Source organism: Xyrauchen texanus, chromosome 6 (assembly GCF_025860055.1).
Source record: "Xyrauchen texanus isolate HMW12.3.18 chromosome 6, RBS_HiC_50CHRs, whole genome shotgun sequence".
Taxonomy (NCBI): Eukaryota; Metazoa; Chordata; class Actinopteri; order Cypriniformes; family Catostomidae; genus Xyrauchen; species Xyrauchen texanus.
This window is the reverse complement of record NC_068281.1, coordinates 13,167,642-13,183,345: the sequence shown is the minus strand read 5'-3', so window position 1 is coordinate 13,183,345 and position 15,704 is coordinate 13,167,642. Positions and strand designations below refer to the sequence as shown.

General features: G+C 40.0%; 1 protein-coding gene across 1 annotated transcript in view; it reads left to right on the top strand.

Moving 5' to 3' along the window:
* clstn2a (calsyntenin 2a) overlaps window positions 1-15,704 on the top strand; it is a 333,541-nt gene that overhangs the window by 265,450 nt on the left and 52,387 nt on the right. The window contains exons 7-8 of the mRNA XM_052129308.1: window positions 5,147-5,404; window positions 8,697-8,818. Of these exons, the coding sequence (XP_051985268.1) occupies window positions 5,147-5,404; window positions 8,697-8,818 (380 nt within the window). The remainder of the gene's footprint in view (window positions 1-5,146; window positions 5,405-8,696; window positions 8,819-15,704) is intronic.

The following is a 15,704-nucleotide window of genomic DNA, read 5'->3' as shown; positions in this document are numbered from 1 at the left end:
TATAATATGGTTCTCGCTCTCGGTGGGGCACGTGGTCAGTTGTGCGTGGGTGCCGCAAAGAATGCCGTTGGCCTCCACACGCTCTGTGTCTCCGCGGTGACGCGCTCAACAAGCCACGTGATAAGATGCATGGATTGACGGTCTCAGACGCGGAGGCTTAGAGACTTAGACATTGGGAATTGGGCATAACAGAAATAATAAAGATTTGCCTTATGCATTTTATGAGGAGGCCTCTTGGAGAGGAAAAGCCCCAGTTCCTAACCCCTCACCAACCTCAAACCTAACCCAAATACTTTACCTCACCACAACCCTGATTTTTTTTTAAGGCACTGTCCATGAGGAATTTCCTCTCCAATTTTGCATGTCTGAGTTACTGGGTTTTTAAACTATTATTCATGTACCTCAGTGAATCATTCATTTTGATCTCATGCAAAACTCCTTGAGACTGATACATTATGAAGTCAGAGCCTTTTATCTCCCTGAAATCACGCTTATGTGAGCAACAGGTCTTATGTGAGTGTGAAATGATTAAAGCTCTAACTGATTTGTGAGTTTGCCAAGCATTAAGTGTGTTGATCATTTTACCGTCTTGGCTTTCTCCCTTCAAAATTAATTTACTCTTGTTGATAATTGATGTCAATTGCTTTTGCACAAGCAATGTGTGCAGTTAACTGAAATAAGTGTTTGTGCCTATTTCGGAAATAGGCACAATCTTTTTTTCTTCTTTTTTTCTCCCTTTTTTCTCCCCAATTTGGAAGGCCCAATTCAATCTAAGTCCTCGTATTAGCATAGTGACTTGCCTCAATCCAAGTGGCGGAGGACAAATTTCGGTTGCCTCCGTGTCTGAGACCGTCAGCCCGCATCTTATAACATGGCTTGTTGAGCGCATTTCCGTGGAGACATAGCACGTGTGGAGGCTTCACTCCATCCACCGCGGCATCCATGCACAACTCACCACACGCCCCACTGAGAGCGAACCACATTATATTGACCATGAGGTTACCCCATGTGACTTTACCCTCCCTAGCAACCAGGCCAATTTGGTTTCTTAGGAGACCTGGCTGGATTCACTCAGCACGCCCTGGGATTCAAACTCGGAAATAGGCACAATCTTGAAGTGTTTGCAGAACAGACGTCAAAGTTACCTTGATGCTACCTTGTACAAAAATATGGTGTACTTCATAAAAAGCAAAGCAAAATGCAATTAAATATATGCATTACTTACATAGGTATAGATGTTTTGTAATAATTGGAAAGGAGTGAATTACCTTTCCAAAAAACCCTCTAAAGACCAGTCTGACCAGGCTAGGACAACTGCTAAGACCAACAAACAATCTTAGGCGTTTTTAAGCTTTTTGTAAGCATGCATGTGAGGTTGCAGCATAGTGTATTTTTAAAAAGTGGCTTAAACCAGCCTATGATGGTTTGCCACTTAGCTGGATTAAGCTGGCCTCCCAAGCTAGCCATCCAACTGCTCTGCAGGCCAATTGTTTTTCTAGTTTGACCATTTGAAAAGTGCCCAAAACCCCTCTAAACCAGACCAGCCTCACCAGGCTAGAAGACCAGCTAAGCCATGCAAGTGATTTTGTGATGTAAGCTAAAAAAAACAAAATAAACATAGATAGTTTGCTGATAGTCAACTGCTGAGAAGTACTCAAAACCCCTCTAAAACCACCCAGCAGACCTGCCAAGGCAAGCAAAACAATCTAGGGCTGGCTTACTCTGTTTTTTGGTCAAGCAGGTTATGTCGCAATGAAAAAAAAAAGAAGTAGTAGCTTAAACCATCCTCAGATGGTTTGCAGCTCTTGAATGGTTTAAGATGGTCTCACAGTCTTGCCAAGCTGGTGCTTAGTTGGATTAGCTGGTATGCCAGCTGGTGCCCCAGCTTGACCAGCAAACAATTGTCCAAAACTCCTCTAAAAACAGCCAAAAGTCCAGAATTACTAGACTGAGAGAACAGTTAAGACCAGCAAACAATACTGTCTTTAGTTCAATGTAGAAACATTAGTGTACACTGACATTTTCATCTAAACATTCTGAACTGGACATTTGATGTCACGGTCCGTCACTGAGTCTAGTGTTGCTCTAGAAAATGCTTGTGGAATTTAATCTCATTCATCCAAACCTTTATGGTATTGCTGGAAATGGATTCTCTCAGAAGAGCTCAGACGCTCACTTGGAGACTGGCGGTGAATTTATCATCCAATATCGATTGGCAGAAATAAATATTGTATAGCTTAAAAGCAGTGCCGCTGCCATATTTTCTCTCTTTTCTTTCTCTCTTTGAGCCTGTGGTGAGGTGAGTGATGTGGGACTGTGGAATGAGAACACGTTGCTCTGACATGGGCAAGGCTCATCGCTCATTCTGTCCCACTCTGCTGGCCGCCCTGTCACCCCTGAGTGTGAAAAAAAAGATGTAATATCCTCCTGTACCCCCAAATAAAACATGCAGAGAGAGGCATGACTGAATGCAAAAGAGACAGAAGAAGACAGGAGGCTAATCAAAGATTAATAGGTGGTGCTGTTCGTGCATATTTTGGTCATTAGACATGTCCTCAAAGCAAGTACACACAAAATTAGTTACAGCGGGACTGGAAATTTGGAATTGAAAATAAACAAAGCTTTAGGATTTTGAAAAATGTAAAACAATGAAATGTTGATGTAAAATTAAGAAATATTCTGCACTATTTCTGGGTCACTAATTAAATAATGTGACTTGGACCATGTTGACTCCTTTGAATGAAAGGTCAATTTTCCTTGATTCTATTTAAGTTCACAAGATGCTTTATGGAACATTCTTAAAACAAGTGCAGCCAGTGCAGCTCCTATCTACTTAAATGGGAAAAGACAGATATTTCCAAGACTGTTGGTCAAGATTACGATCAAAGAGCAAATGTCAAATCATCAGTAAACTCTTATCAAACAGGTATCATAAATTGTACTTCTTTACCTCAGATTATGCTAAAAATCAAAATGTTTCTGGCTTGTATAGCTAATCCGTGTGCATGTTCTCGAGTTGATTTATGTCTGTATCTCAAAAGGTATTGGCACTTTTACCTAAAGGTGGAACTTTCCTTCTATATCCGTTGACCATTGATGACCGTTGGGCGTTCCAATTTCTCCTATTCATTTAAATAGAAGTTGCCCGTCTCTGCTAAATAGTCTCTGACACAGCGCAACAAATGGAACAGAATGCAGATATCTCAAGATGTGTTTTTAAAAGTTGAATTTCTTTTACCTGAAACATCATCTCAAATACAATTTGTCATGAGAAAGACACTGAAAAACACTGCTTTTTGATTTGGCCCGCCTTGCCGTATATGAGGAGGGGAAATATCTATATAAAGTCAGCAAAAAAGAAACGTCCTCTCACTTTCAATTGCTTTTATTTTCAGCAAACTTAACATGTGTAAATATTTGTATGAAAATAAAAAGATTCAGCAACTAATACATAAACTGAACAAGTTTCACTGACATGTGACTAACAGAAATGGAATAATATGTCCCTGAACAAAAGGTGGGGGTTTACTCAAAATAAAAAGTAACAGTCAGTATCTGGTGTGGCCACCTGCTGCATTAAGTACTGCAGTGCATCTCCTCCTCATGTACTGCACCGGATTTGCCAGTTCTTGCTGTGAGATGTTACCCCACTCTTCCAACAAAGCACTTGCAAGTTCCCAGACTTTTTTGGGGGGAATGGTCATGGCTCTAGCCCTCTCCCTCCGATACAACTGGTCCCAGATGTGCTCAATGGGATTGAGATCCGGGCTCTTCGCTGGCCATGGCAGAACACTGACATTCCTGTCTTGCAGGAAATGATGCACAGAACGAGCAGTATGGCTGGTGGCATTGTCATGCTGGAGGGTCATTTCAGGATGAGCCTGGAGGAAGGGTACCACATGAGGGAGGAAGAAGAAGTCTTTTCTGTAATGCACAGCATTGAGATTGCCTGCAATGACAACAAGCTCAGTCCGATGATGCTGTGACACACAGCCCCAGACCATGACGGACCCTCCACCTCCAAATCAGACCACAGGCCTCTATGTAACGCTCATTCCTTCGACTATAAACGCGAGTCCGACCATCACCTCTGGTGAGACAAAACTGTGACTCTTCAGTGAAGAGCACTTTTTGCCAGTCCTGTCTGGTCCAGCGAATGTGGGTTTGTACCCATAGGCGACATTGTTGCTGGTGATGTCTGGTAAGGACTTGCCTTACAACAGGCCTACAAGCCCTCTGTCCAGCCTCTCTCACCCTATTGCGGACAGCCTGAGCACTGAAGGATGGATTGTGCATTACTGGTGTAACTCGAGCTGTTGTTGTTGCCATCCTGTACCTGTCTCGCAGGTGTGTAATTCGGATGTACCAATCCTGTGCAGGTGTTGTTACATGTGGTCTGCCACTGTAGGGACGATCAGCTGTCCTTCCTGTCTCCCTGTAGTGCTTTCTAAGGTGTCTCAGAGTACAGGCATTGCAATTCATTGCCCTGGCCACATATATATACATATATATATATAGAGAGAGAGAGAGAGAGAGAGAGAGAGAGAGAGAGAGAGAGAGAGAGAGAGAGAGAGAGAGAGAGAGAGAGAGAGAGAGAGGGGAGGGGAACCAGGGCAACATTTAGATTTAAATATAAAACAATGTTTGATATAATGCAATGTTTACTTTCATCCCACAGCCCTCAATCACTTTGGTAATATGTGGGAAATATTTGGTCACCTCTGGTCTAGCGCATGTTTACATAGAAAAGCAATTTAAAAACAGCACAAAAACTGGTTTGGTTTGAGTGTAGAGATTACAGGAAATTGTGTGGTGAAGTGGGGGAACTGACTTAACAAATATCACAAGCCAGACTCAAACTCTCATCAAGAGCACCCCAACTCATAATGTCAGTGTGCTAATTAATAGGCCATGTCTCTTGACAGAAATTAGTTTAATAACATTTCAGTCAGGGTTGAAAGAGGGTCTCGGAACTGAATGGTATTCACTTTACCTCTAATTTGATTTGAAGTATAGTGTGTGCACAGTTTATTTGAATTTCAGGGCAAGTAATATGATTTTAACTCTTCATGACAGGCAGCTTGTAATTTTTCATTGTTGCTGCTGTCAGTAACCTGAGGTAACCTTGATGCTTTTATCTCTGCAGGAGCAGCCTCAGGAAGCACAGACCTTCTCCCGGCCCCCAGTGCAGCCACCAATTGGACAGCTTCCTTGCTGACGGACAGCGGGCGAGACAGTGACCTCATCTTCCGATTTGATGGTCGACAGGCAGCCAATATCCCGGAGTGGGTTGTGCCACAGAACCTGACAGATCAGTTTACCATAGCAACGTGGATGAAGCATGGGCCAAGTCCTGGGCTGAGAGCAGAGAAAGAGACATTGCTCTGTAACTCAGACAAAACGGGTGAGTCCATAATGACATTCTTTCTTCCATCATCACGAAAGAAGATGTTTGGCTGAATTTGATGGACTGAGCCTTAGTGACTGTTCACACATTTAATGGAAAAAAGATGCAATGAAAGTGAACAGTGACTGAGACTGAGCCTTTAGTTAGAAGAATGAAAGTCATTCAAGTTCGTAACATGGAGTAGATGATGACATAATTTTCATTTTGGGGAACTGTTCGTTTAAGTATATTTGTGGGCCACTACGTCTCTATTACTGAGAATTTACTTTATGGATAACTGGCGAAAAGCTTGAGTGTTAAAAGTGTGTCTTGAGACCCCTGCTTTATTCCATTCCATTGCTCTCCATTTAGCTGTTTTTGAATGCAACAGCATGTGTCTATGTCTGCCCTCTAAACAGTGTTAAGTATCTTACATTAGGTCTTCAGATTCCTGGAAGACTGGCTCAGGAGTATATGATCAGTTTGGCAGAATTGAAGACTGCCACAGATGTGTATCAGACACACCAGACAAAAGTTTTTATCAAAAGCAGAAGATGCCCAGTTGAAAGGAGAAATATTAGGACTATGGTTTAGAACTAGTTTAAAGAGTGCTTCAGAATTGCATTCTCCAGAGGTTAAAAGAAACTCTAGCCATGAAGAAATGCAGCATGCCTGTCAGGGGCCAGTTCTCCAAGACTGAGTGGCCCTGATGTGGGCTGACTGCCTGGCAGGACACTTTCGAGTTCATTGATCCCAGGCGTCATGTTGAGAGGGTGTGAGACTTAATCAATTCAACACGCACTAAAAGAGGTCGTAAGAGAGACATTCAGCACCAGGCACAGAGGCAGCGTTGAGGTGAGGGGAGAGTGACGCCTTGCGGAGGAGACGTGGCGGTTTTTATCAATCAGTGTTTTCAGAGTAAGAGTGTCACGGAAAGCTGTCCTTCCTCGTACAACATGCTCTGAGGAAAGATGTGATGGAGAGTGGAACATGCATGTATCAATGAGAGCAGGAATGGCCTTAATAAAAGTTTCCAGTTGAATGGCAGCTCTGGCATGCACATCCTATCAGCATATGGAATAATTGACATTTGATTTGGATTGTACCAGTCATACCAGTTTACGGGGTTAATTTGGAACTGGTTTGTTGCTGAAAGCTGGTGAAACAATGAATCCCAATCAGCATGGCCAAGGTTGTCTACCAAGCTCTAACCATCTTGACCAAGATAATAACACCATGTCAACCACAGCCCCATCGACTGCAGATAGTCAATCACTTAGACCAGCATTAAAGTTGTTTTTTACACTGACATCTAGCGGTCTGGTGGATTCAGTATCATTCCAAAACAATCGTTTTCAGTTACTGATGCCATTGTAGAAATTAAATATTCACAGTCATGTGTGATTCATTTATTACATAAGTGAAAGTGTCCCATAATAACAGGGCAGTTCCTGAGATTAAGCAGCCTGGTCTCATGAAATTTACGTGAGCATTACAATGTTTTTGCAAAACTGAAATGACGTGCTTTGTTACACATTTTGCTGCAGTTTTAAAGTGAAATGTCCAGCAGGGTGCCAAAGTGAAGCGAAATTAGGTTATAATCAGATTAGGTTTTTAAGGTGAATTATAGATGGAGGTTTTAATAAGTGAAAATACCTCCCTAACCTAAAATGTTACCCTAAACCAAACCAACAGACATCCTTACCCAGTGTTCGAAAAGATAAATGAGAGTTTAAAAAAAGGTTAACTGAAGCATCCATGTCATTTTGTGTCACTTCTATGCCACTATCACTTCCGTGCGTTGAAACCGCAACTGTCAAGCTCAAAGTCCAACACTCAGTTGAGCTACCAAGTAAGCTAATGACATGGAATTAGTGTGTATATGTTGGTGGGTCTGTAATACAAGTTTTAAAATGTTTCGTTTTACAGTAAAAGTGTATTGATATCATAGCATAGCAGGGGTGAGTAATAGGGTGAAAAATTTGTTTTTATAAAATAAAATTCAGATGTACTCATGATTTGTGTGATAATTAATAAACCACGTAGTTAATGGAGCACCTTTAGTGTTCATTTCACCTGGAAACTGCAGTGAAGTGTAGAGAGCAGAAAATGTATATAGAATAACATTCGTTCTATGAAACCAGGCTGGATTAAGTGAGTAGTATTCAGATGATCATGTGATCTCAACATGGCAGCCCCAATGAGGGGAACCTCTCAATGTGAAATAAAACAGCTTTTACTGTATAAGGTCTTCATCTTATGTGAGTGGTGATTAATGAGTTTATGATGTATTTTAACATAGAGTATGATTTTATACATATGTTTAAAAATTACTATTAATTTCTTTAGGAGTAAAGATATTCTTTATTTTGTTGATTGATTTATTTATTTATTTATTTATTTATTTATTTATTTATTTATTTGTTTGTTTGTTTTATGAGGAACAAATTACTGACTGCAGCTTTAACCAGCTAATGGCCAGTTTTGACCAACTAGAAACCATGTACCACTATAAAGGGTCAGTTCACCAAAAATTAAAATGTTTCCATAAATTACTTATCCTCATTTTGTTCCAAACCTGTATAACTTTCTTTCTTCTGTGGAACACAGAATGAGATGTTGGGCAGTATATCAGACACTTAATTTCCATGGCATCTTTTTCCATACAATGAAACTAAATTGTGACTGAGGCTGTTATTCTGCCTAATGTGTCCTTTTTTCTGTGGAAGCAAGGAAGTCATATAGGTTTGGAACAACTTGAGGGTGAGTAAGTTATGACATGATTAGAATTTTTGAAAGAACTAACCTTTTAAGCCAGATTTTTCAACTAGATATCTTCATGTTAGAACTTCGGTTGAGCCACTGTGCCAGTTAATTCTCAGTTTGTCATGATTTTGTATAACAATAACGTTCTCATTTTCTGGAGTTTATTTTGAATGAATCCAACTATTTGCTTTGGCAGCAGTGGAGTTTCTGGTGCCCCTCTAGGGAGTTGGTGCCCTACACAATATGCGTGTAGGGAGTGGAGCTACAGGACATGCCACCATGTTCCAATAACCAGATTGACCATCCTTGGCTAGTATGACCAGCAGGTAGATGGTTTGATGCAGGTCCAAGCTAGAAACCAGCTACTAGCTTACAAGAATATTTATCCCCTTAGATATGTAATTTCTGTCACCATCTACTCACCATCATGTTTTTCCAAACCTGTTTGACTTGATTTTGTCTGTAGAACACAAAAAGAAATTGAATATTAAGCATTAACAACCTCATTTTCCATACAGTGAAAGTGATTTTTTTTCTCTCACAGAGATGAATAGGCATCATTACTCTTTATACGTGCACAACTGTCGCTTGGTGTTTCTACTGAGACGAGACTTTATTCAGTTGGACTCCTTCAGGCCAGCTGAGTTTCACTGGAAACTGGAGCAGGTGAGTGGCCCCCAGACACCTGCCACATTCGCACACGTCAACATCACAACTGGCACTCTGATAAACAGAAGAGGAGACAAGGCGTGACTGGAAAAATGCCACATGGATCCAGTTCCATAATGATTTGTGAAGTGAAGTTCACTCTGTATAGTTTTCAATTACCTGTTTTTGAATTATTCATTATCCATGTGACTGATCTTTCAGTTGTTATGAGTGATCTGTCACTGGTAAAATGATTATTATCAGAAGAACAAATTGGAAAGCTGACACAAAGTGACATTCAGAGTTTTTTTTTCCCCCCTAGCATTTATTTGGCTCATAATCTGGCTTGTTTCCCATGGCTATAGTTGAGTACAGTCTAATCTTTTATTTGAGAACACTAAACAGAATGTATGTGTGAGGGAAACATACATGTGTGCGTGTGTGTGTGTGCGTGCGTGCGTGTGTGTGTATGTGTGTATGCTTCTCTACGCCTTCCGAAGGGAACCAAGAGCCAAGGTGAGACACGTGTTATCAGGATGAAAAGCTCTCCACAGAAATTACCTCTCACAGTGAACATAATGATAGTCCTTTGCCCACACTAGTCCTTAACTGCAAATTGTGCTCACATACACATTCTCACACAATAGCACACACCCAACTTTTCAAACCTTTTGGAGCTGCTATAAATATAATTTGCTAAAACATTTGATGAGGATCTATTGAGTAAATACACTGTGTATACTGACTATAATCAAAATACTTTTTTGTTCTTCTCCTTGAGCATCTCCAAATACACAAAACAAATCTTAAGAGCTAAGAGGTCTTTGATCAATAGTCTGGATCCATTACAGTAAGTCGGGATCTGGAGTGCACCAGTAAGTGCATTGCAGTGCCTGCACGGTTTGGTCATATTCTAAATGCCTTCTTACGTCACAATTTTGCACTCACTCTGAAAGCAGATGGTCTGATTAGCCGAACTAAGATGCAGAAAATGTGGATATGTGAGTAATATTTCATTTGTTTTCTCAATGTGGGGGTGCTGTAGCATAGTGGGTAACTGATCTGTTGTGGTAACTGAAAGATCATCGATTTTAATTCCAAATAGGACGATCCTTGAGCTCTCACCTTTGCTTCATTGAGCGAGGCACTTAACCTCAGATAGCTCCAGGGGGGCTGTCCCAGTAAATAGGGGTCAGTGTTTTTATTATTAAAGGGTTAATTCACCCAAAAATGAAAATTATCTTATCATTCACTCACCCTCATGCCTTCTAAGGTGTGTATGACTTTTATTTAAAAACAAATTGCAGAATACAAACTAAGATTTTTTTTTAAGAATATTTCAGCTCTATTGATACAATGCAAATGAATGGTGGCCAGGACTTTGAAGCTCCAAAAAGCTGATATAGTCAGCATTAACATAATCCTTCAAACTTCATTATTAAACCAATGTTTTCTGAAGTGATCCAGTTGGTTTTGTGTGAGAACAAGCAAGAAAAACTCCTTTGGGCGAGAAAAACTATTTTTCACTGTACATCTTGACAGCATTCTCCTTGGCGATCATGATTTCAAGCTTAATTACACCTCCTATAGCACCATCTAGCACTCTCGTGCATACGTCATGCACTAGGATGTGTAACCAAGCTTCAAATCATGATTGTGCCTACAGACTGCAATGGCAAGATGTACAGTGAAAAAATTATATATATAGTTATATTTTGGAACGTTCTCACCCAAAACAAACTGGATCACTTCAGAAGACATTGATTAAACCACTGGAGACATATGTATTAACTTTATGCTGACTTTATCTCCTTTTTGGAGCTCCAACAACGATATCTGGAGTGGTGGTGGCGTAGTGGGCTAAAGCACATAACTGGTAATCAGAAGGTTACTGGTTCGATCCCCACAGCCACCACCATTGTGTCCTTGACCAAGGCACTTAACTTCAGGTTGCTCTGGGGGAATTGTCCCTGAAATAGGTGCACAGTAAGTTTTTTTTTTTTGTATAGTGCTTTTCAAAACACACATAATTTTAAAGCAGCTTTACAGAAAATCATACTTTAATAGATAATTAAGCTGTAATACCTATAAATTATTTAAAATCTAAAAAAAATCATCATTGTGCAGTTTGATAAAAATGTGATCGTAAATTGTGTCTAAACATTATTAATTACGTAAATAAGTTAATCGTATTTTTATTTAGAACCCCAGTGAGCAAGCCAAAGGCAACTGTGGCAAGGCACACAAAACTCCATAAGATGTAAGTTAATGAAGAAAAATAACCTTTGGATAAACCAGGTTTAATGTGGGGGCCAGTTCCCCTCTGGCTAAACAGTATGAACATAATGACAATATTATTGGGATGAGGTTCGGTGAGGTCCATCCTAAATCTAAGGTTCAGGAAGTAGCACATGAAGTCTCCCATGTCTTATGGTTGGTGTTGGCATCAGTTCATCCTCTGAAGTCCATCATAGTAGAATGAAGTGATGTCTAGCTGGCACATGCCGTTAGTATTCATCACTCAGCGACACGTGTCAGTGGGAGTCGGACACCAATCAAAATCTTTGTTTGTGTTCTGCAGAAGAAAGAATGTTGCGTGTATATGTGGAATGCATGAGGGTGAGTAAATGCTGAGAGATTTAAAATGTTTGGGTGAACTATCCCTTTAACAAAAATTTAAATAAAAACATAAGAAGGAATTCACCAAAAACGAATTGTACCCGAGAAAGTGGCATTTATTTCCACACACCTAATTTAAATATGCACAATACAGCGCTATTTAAACTGGATCACAGGTGGTAAGCGAATCAGATGCAGGTTTTTGCACAGAAATACCATGTGCAAAAGTGTCATAATCCTTTTTTGTGAATTCGCCCCATAATTGGAAAAATGTCATTTATTTAAGACCCCATAACCAATTACAATCAAATAGAAATGACAACAAATACGTTTTTGATCTGCAATCTATTCTAACATTTAAGACCTTTACAACCTGCTAGATTGTGATCATTCTAGGCAGCTTTGATGAATTTGAGAAAAAGCTACATACAGTATACTAAAACTAATCTGAAACTAGAAAACACTCAAACTAACAGTCAAAGAGTTATAGTCAATTATATACAGTATTGTTCATCCTTAGTCTTAATATATTATGAGTTTATAGTGTCCAAAAGTTATTTTTAAGCAACATTTTCACATATCTGTTGTAGCCTGTACTGTTATTCTTAATTATTTAGGCTGTTATTGCTGTAATAATAAGTCTCTGAATAAAACAGCTGCAAAATGTACACATGTGAATAAGTGTAGGCATAAATATACACGTGTAATGTTGAGTGCATGAAACAGAGGCAGAGCGTCAGTCTTCATTGCCATCATGACAATAAACAATAAGCGCAGACTGACGGCGGGTTCTGCCTCACTGTTCTTGCAGGCTGCTCCTACTTTGTTACAGGTCAGAGGGAAAATGAGCTCCTTTCAAAGTCTTGGCTCTTATCTCATGGCCAGTCGGAGCTCAGACGGGTGATGGGGAACACAAGTAAACAATATGAGGTCAGCAAACAGACTGCCATAAAACAATGTCAGCTGCAGTAGGAGCCACAGTACCCTGCATGCTGTCAACCACCATTTAAAACACTGCAGAGAAAAACGAAAATGCTGGAATTCTCTAAGAATGAGTTTGTACCCACTGATAGTGCTGTAGCATTAGGAATCGTTTGCATGTGCAGAGGCTGCCTCATTTTAGTCCCTGATTTACTAAAAGATTAATGCCAATCATTTAAGCATGAACACACAAAAACATTTCATGCAGAACACAATTTGCATGGGGCAGTTCCCCCATCTTTTGGGTTCGTTCACATTTGTGTAGCAGACTGCTGCGATCTGGCATGCTTTTTTGGGACTGTAAAGCATCACTCTAGTTTTGCAATCCAGGCACCTGAATCAGCTCTTTAAAATGCCAAAAATGTGTTCAACTCCACCATGCATCTGGATATATGCCCTGTAATAACACTCTTCTTTTTATTTGATTATCATCAAATGATGAATTACTGCTGCTATGATCAATTGAAAATACAAGCATCTTCAAACTAAAATTCTTTTTACCTCCTGCTTTTCTTTGGGTGGTAATACGGAATGCAAATAGCGCTGATATATATATAATAAGCCTTGTTTGTATACTGTAGGTTTTGTGTTTGTGCTGAAACAAAATGACAATTACTTAAAGGGATAGTTCACCCAAAAAAGAAAAGTATATTATCCTTTCCTCATCCTCGTGCCATCCCAGATGTGTTTGACTTCCTTTCTTCTGCAGAACACAAATTAAGATTTTAAGAATATCTCAGCTCTGTAGGTCTATACAGTGCAAGTAATGGTGTGTTCCATTCAGAAGTGATCATCCCTATGCCCTATTCACTTCAAAGACTTTACCATCCACCGTGAGCACTTTTGAGGGTTAAACAGTGTGGGAATCAAAAACAGTGGCAATTCGGAACTCACTTTTAAGACATTTTTATTGGAATTTCAGTTTGAAGCGATCTTACAGCATGACTACTATAATTGTTCTCCTTCAAAGTGTTCTTCGGAGGGTGATTTATCCCATTTGGAACACTGGACCAATCTCCACTTTCACTTCCAAATTCTTCTTCATTTATTTTTTGGTGATTTGCATTGTTCATGCATATCACCTCCTACTGGTTGGGTCAAAGGTGGAGATTTGTAGTAAAAAAGGACTTAAATATTGATCTGTTTCTCACCCATACCGATCAAATCACTTCTGAAGATATGAATTTAACCACTGGAGTCACTTAATGCTTATGGATTACTTTTATGCTGCCTTTATGTGATTTTTGTAGAGATTCTGTGATATTTCCCTATATGTGGTTTTTGTACATTTATCTTTCATTGCCACTTTGTTGATTTTGCTGGGAAGAGTATTTATTTTCATCTGCTTGTAAATGAAAGAGAGATGAGCAAGAGAGAGTGAAAGTGTGAAAGTGCGAAAGTGCTTGTTTACACTTCAGTGCATTTTCTCTCTTCCTGTTTTTATTGCCATGTACCTCTTCTCCAGCATGGCTTGATAATGGTGTCTCTCCAGCTCAGAGACTGTAAACAGAATATGCTCGCCTTGATCTCAGAGCACTGCTTAGCTGTGTTCTCAACATGAGACATCTATTTTTCTTTCTCTTTTCTCTGCCCTCCCTCTGTCTGACTGCTTACCACTGATACCTACAAACAGCAGATTATCCTGTTGTAAATTGACACTCTAGTTAGTTTGTCTTCTTTTATTTTTCAAACAGATGTTCGCTTGTCTCGCAAAGCCAGACTTTTAAATTTCGGCATATAGTCTAGTCCTCTTTGCAGCTTATTCTGACCAAGATCTCCCGAGCTACGTGCAAAGCGACCAGTCACCATTTCTTTTTACATTTATTAGTGATGTTTGCTTTAGCAAGGTGCCACTATTACTAATGCTCTGACCTTCGTTTAGGGATTTTCTAAAATTCCTAACCCAATTCTTCATCTTCCACTTAAACTTTGGCACGTAACTCAACTGGCACTGTTTGTCATACACCCATGAATGAGGAGTCAAATCAACTTTCTTAATGAAGAGAGTGTGTGTGCAATGACCTTTAGAAACGAAAGTAGTTGCGATGTTCACCCTTGAAGCCCTTTCTCAGACAGAGAATTTTCTTCACCACATATTCAACCACCATATTCTGTTTAGAAAATTGTGTAGAGGTCGAGCAACTGTTCAAGGATCAAGCAAGGATCTCATCTCATGTGTCTATACCAAGGGCCTTCAACAGGGGGTCTGCAAATTATAGTTTGGGCCATCTTGGTGGCATTTGTAATAATCATTCACTCACACGGAGCAACAGCGAGAGACAGGCATATGAATTATCTACACTTTGAAGTCCTTTGCAGCTGCATGCCAAATCTTAGTGTAATTAAACAGCGCTAGTCAGTAGAAGCCTGCAGCATGGACAAACTCTTCACGCACCCACCGCTCATCACGAGCTACTGAATGCTCGACTCATCAGGTTCAGCAGCGCTGCAGTGGAGGGTCGTGTGAGTAAATGCGTCTGCTTTGCGTTGGTCATGCTGTGTGGTTGAGCAGATGACAGCCTGCTTTCAGAACAATAGCTTACTTGCCTGGTGTAAATAAATAGTTACTGCTGAGATTATCAAAATGGCATACAGGGTCCTTGACATAAGACCAACCTGAATAGCTAAGACCAGCCTGACCAGCGAAAAAATGGTTCAAAACCCATTTAAAAACAAGCCTGACCAGCTATGACCAGACTGGGCAACCAGCTAAAACCATCCAACCAGCAATATGCTGGTTTTAGCTGGTCTATCCTGAAGGGCAGCATTTAATGATTTTTTTTTCAATACCTTTGTAATGTAAACATCATGAAGTATGTACATACAATAATATGGTAGCCTACCATCCACGTTTTATAGGCATAAAACGCAACACTCAATTTTTTACCATATGTAACAGGGGTCCCGGTTCAATCTCTCTACTCACCAAGAGGTCCTTGGCCTGAAAATGGTTGAAGACCCCTGGTCTATACGGTGTTCTGTGTAGAGAGCTGGCAGAGAAAGGGTTTCAAGGGTGAACATCGCAACTACTTTCACTTCTGAAATTCATAGCACACACTTCTGTTAATTAAGCCGGTTGATTTGACTCCTCGTTCATGTGTGTACCACAAACAGTGTTAGACGAGTTACAGTTTTGGTGAAAGATGGTGAAAGATGAAGAATTGGGTTAGGAATTTTAAAGAAATCCCTAAAAATTTGATTTTCTTCAGAAAATTTACCTATATAGTCAGATGTTACACCAGCAATCAATGAAGTTGTTGCTCATTCAATAAGTGATGCAACAGTCTAGCTGAACAGTTATACA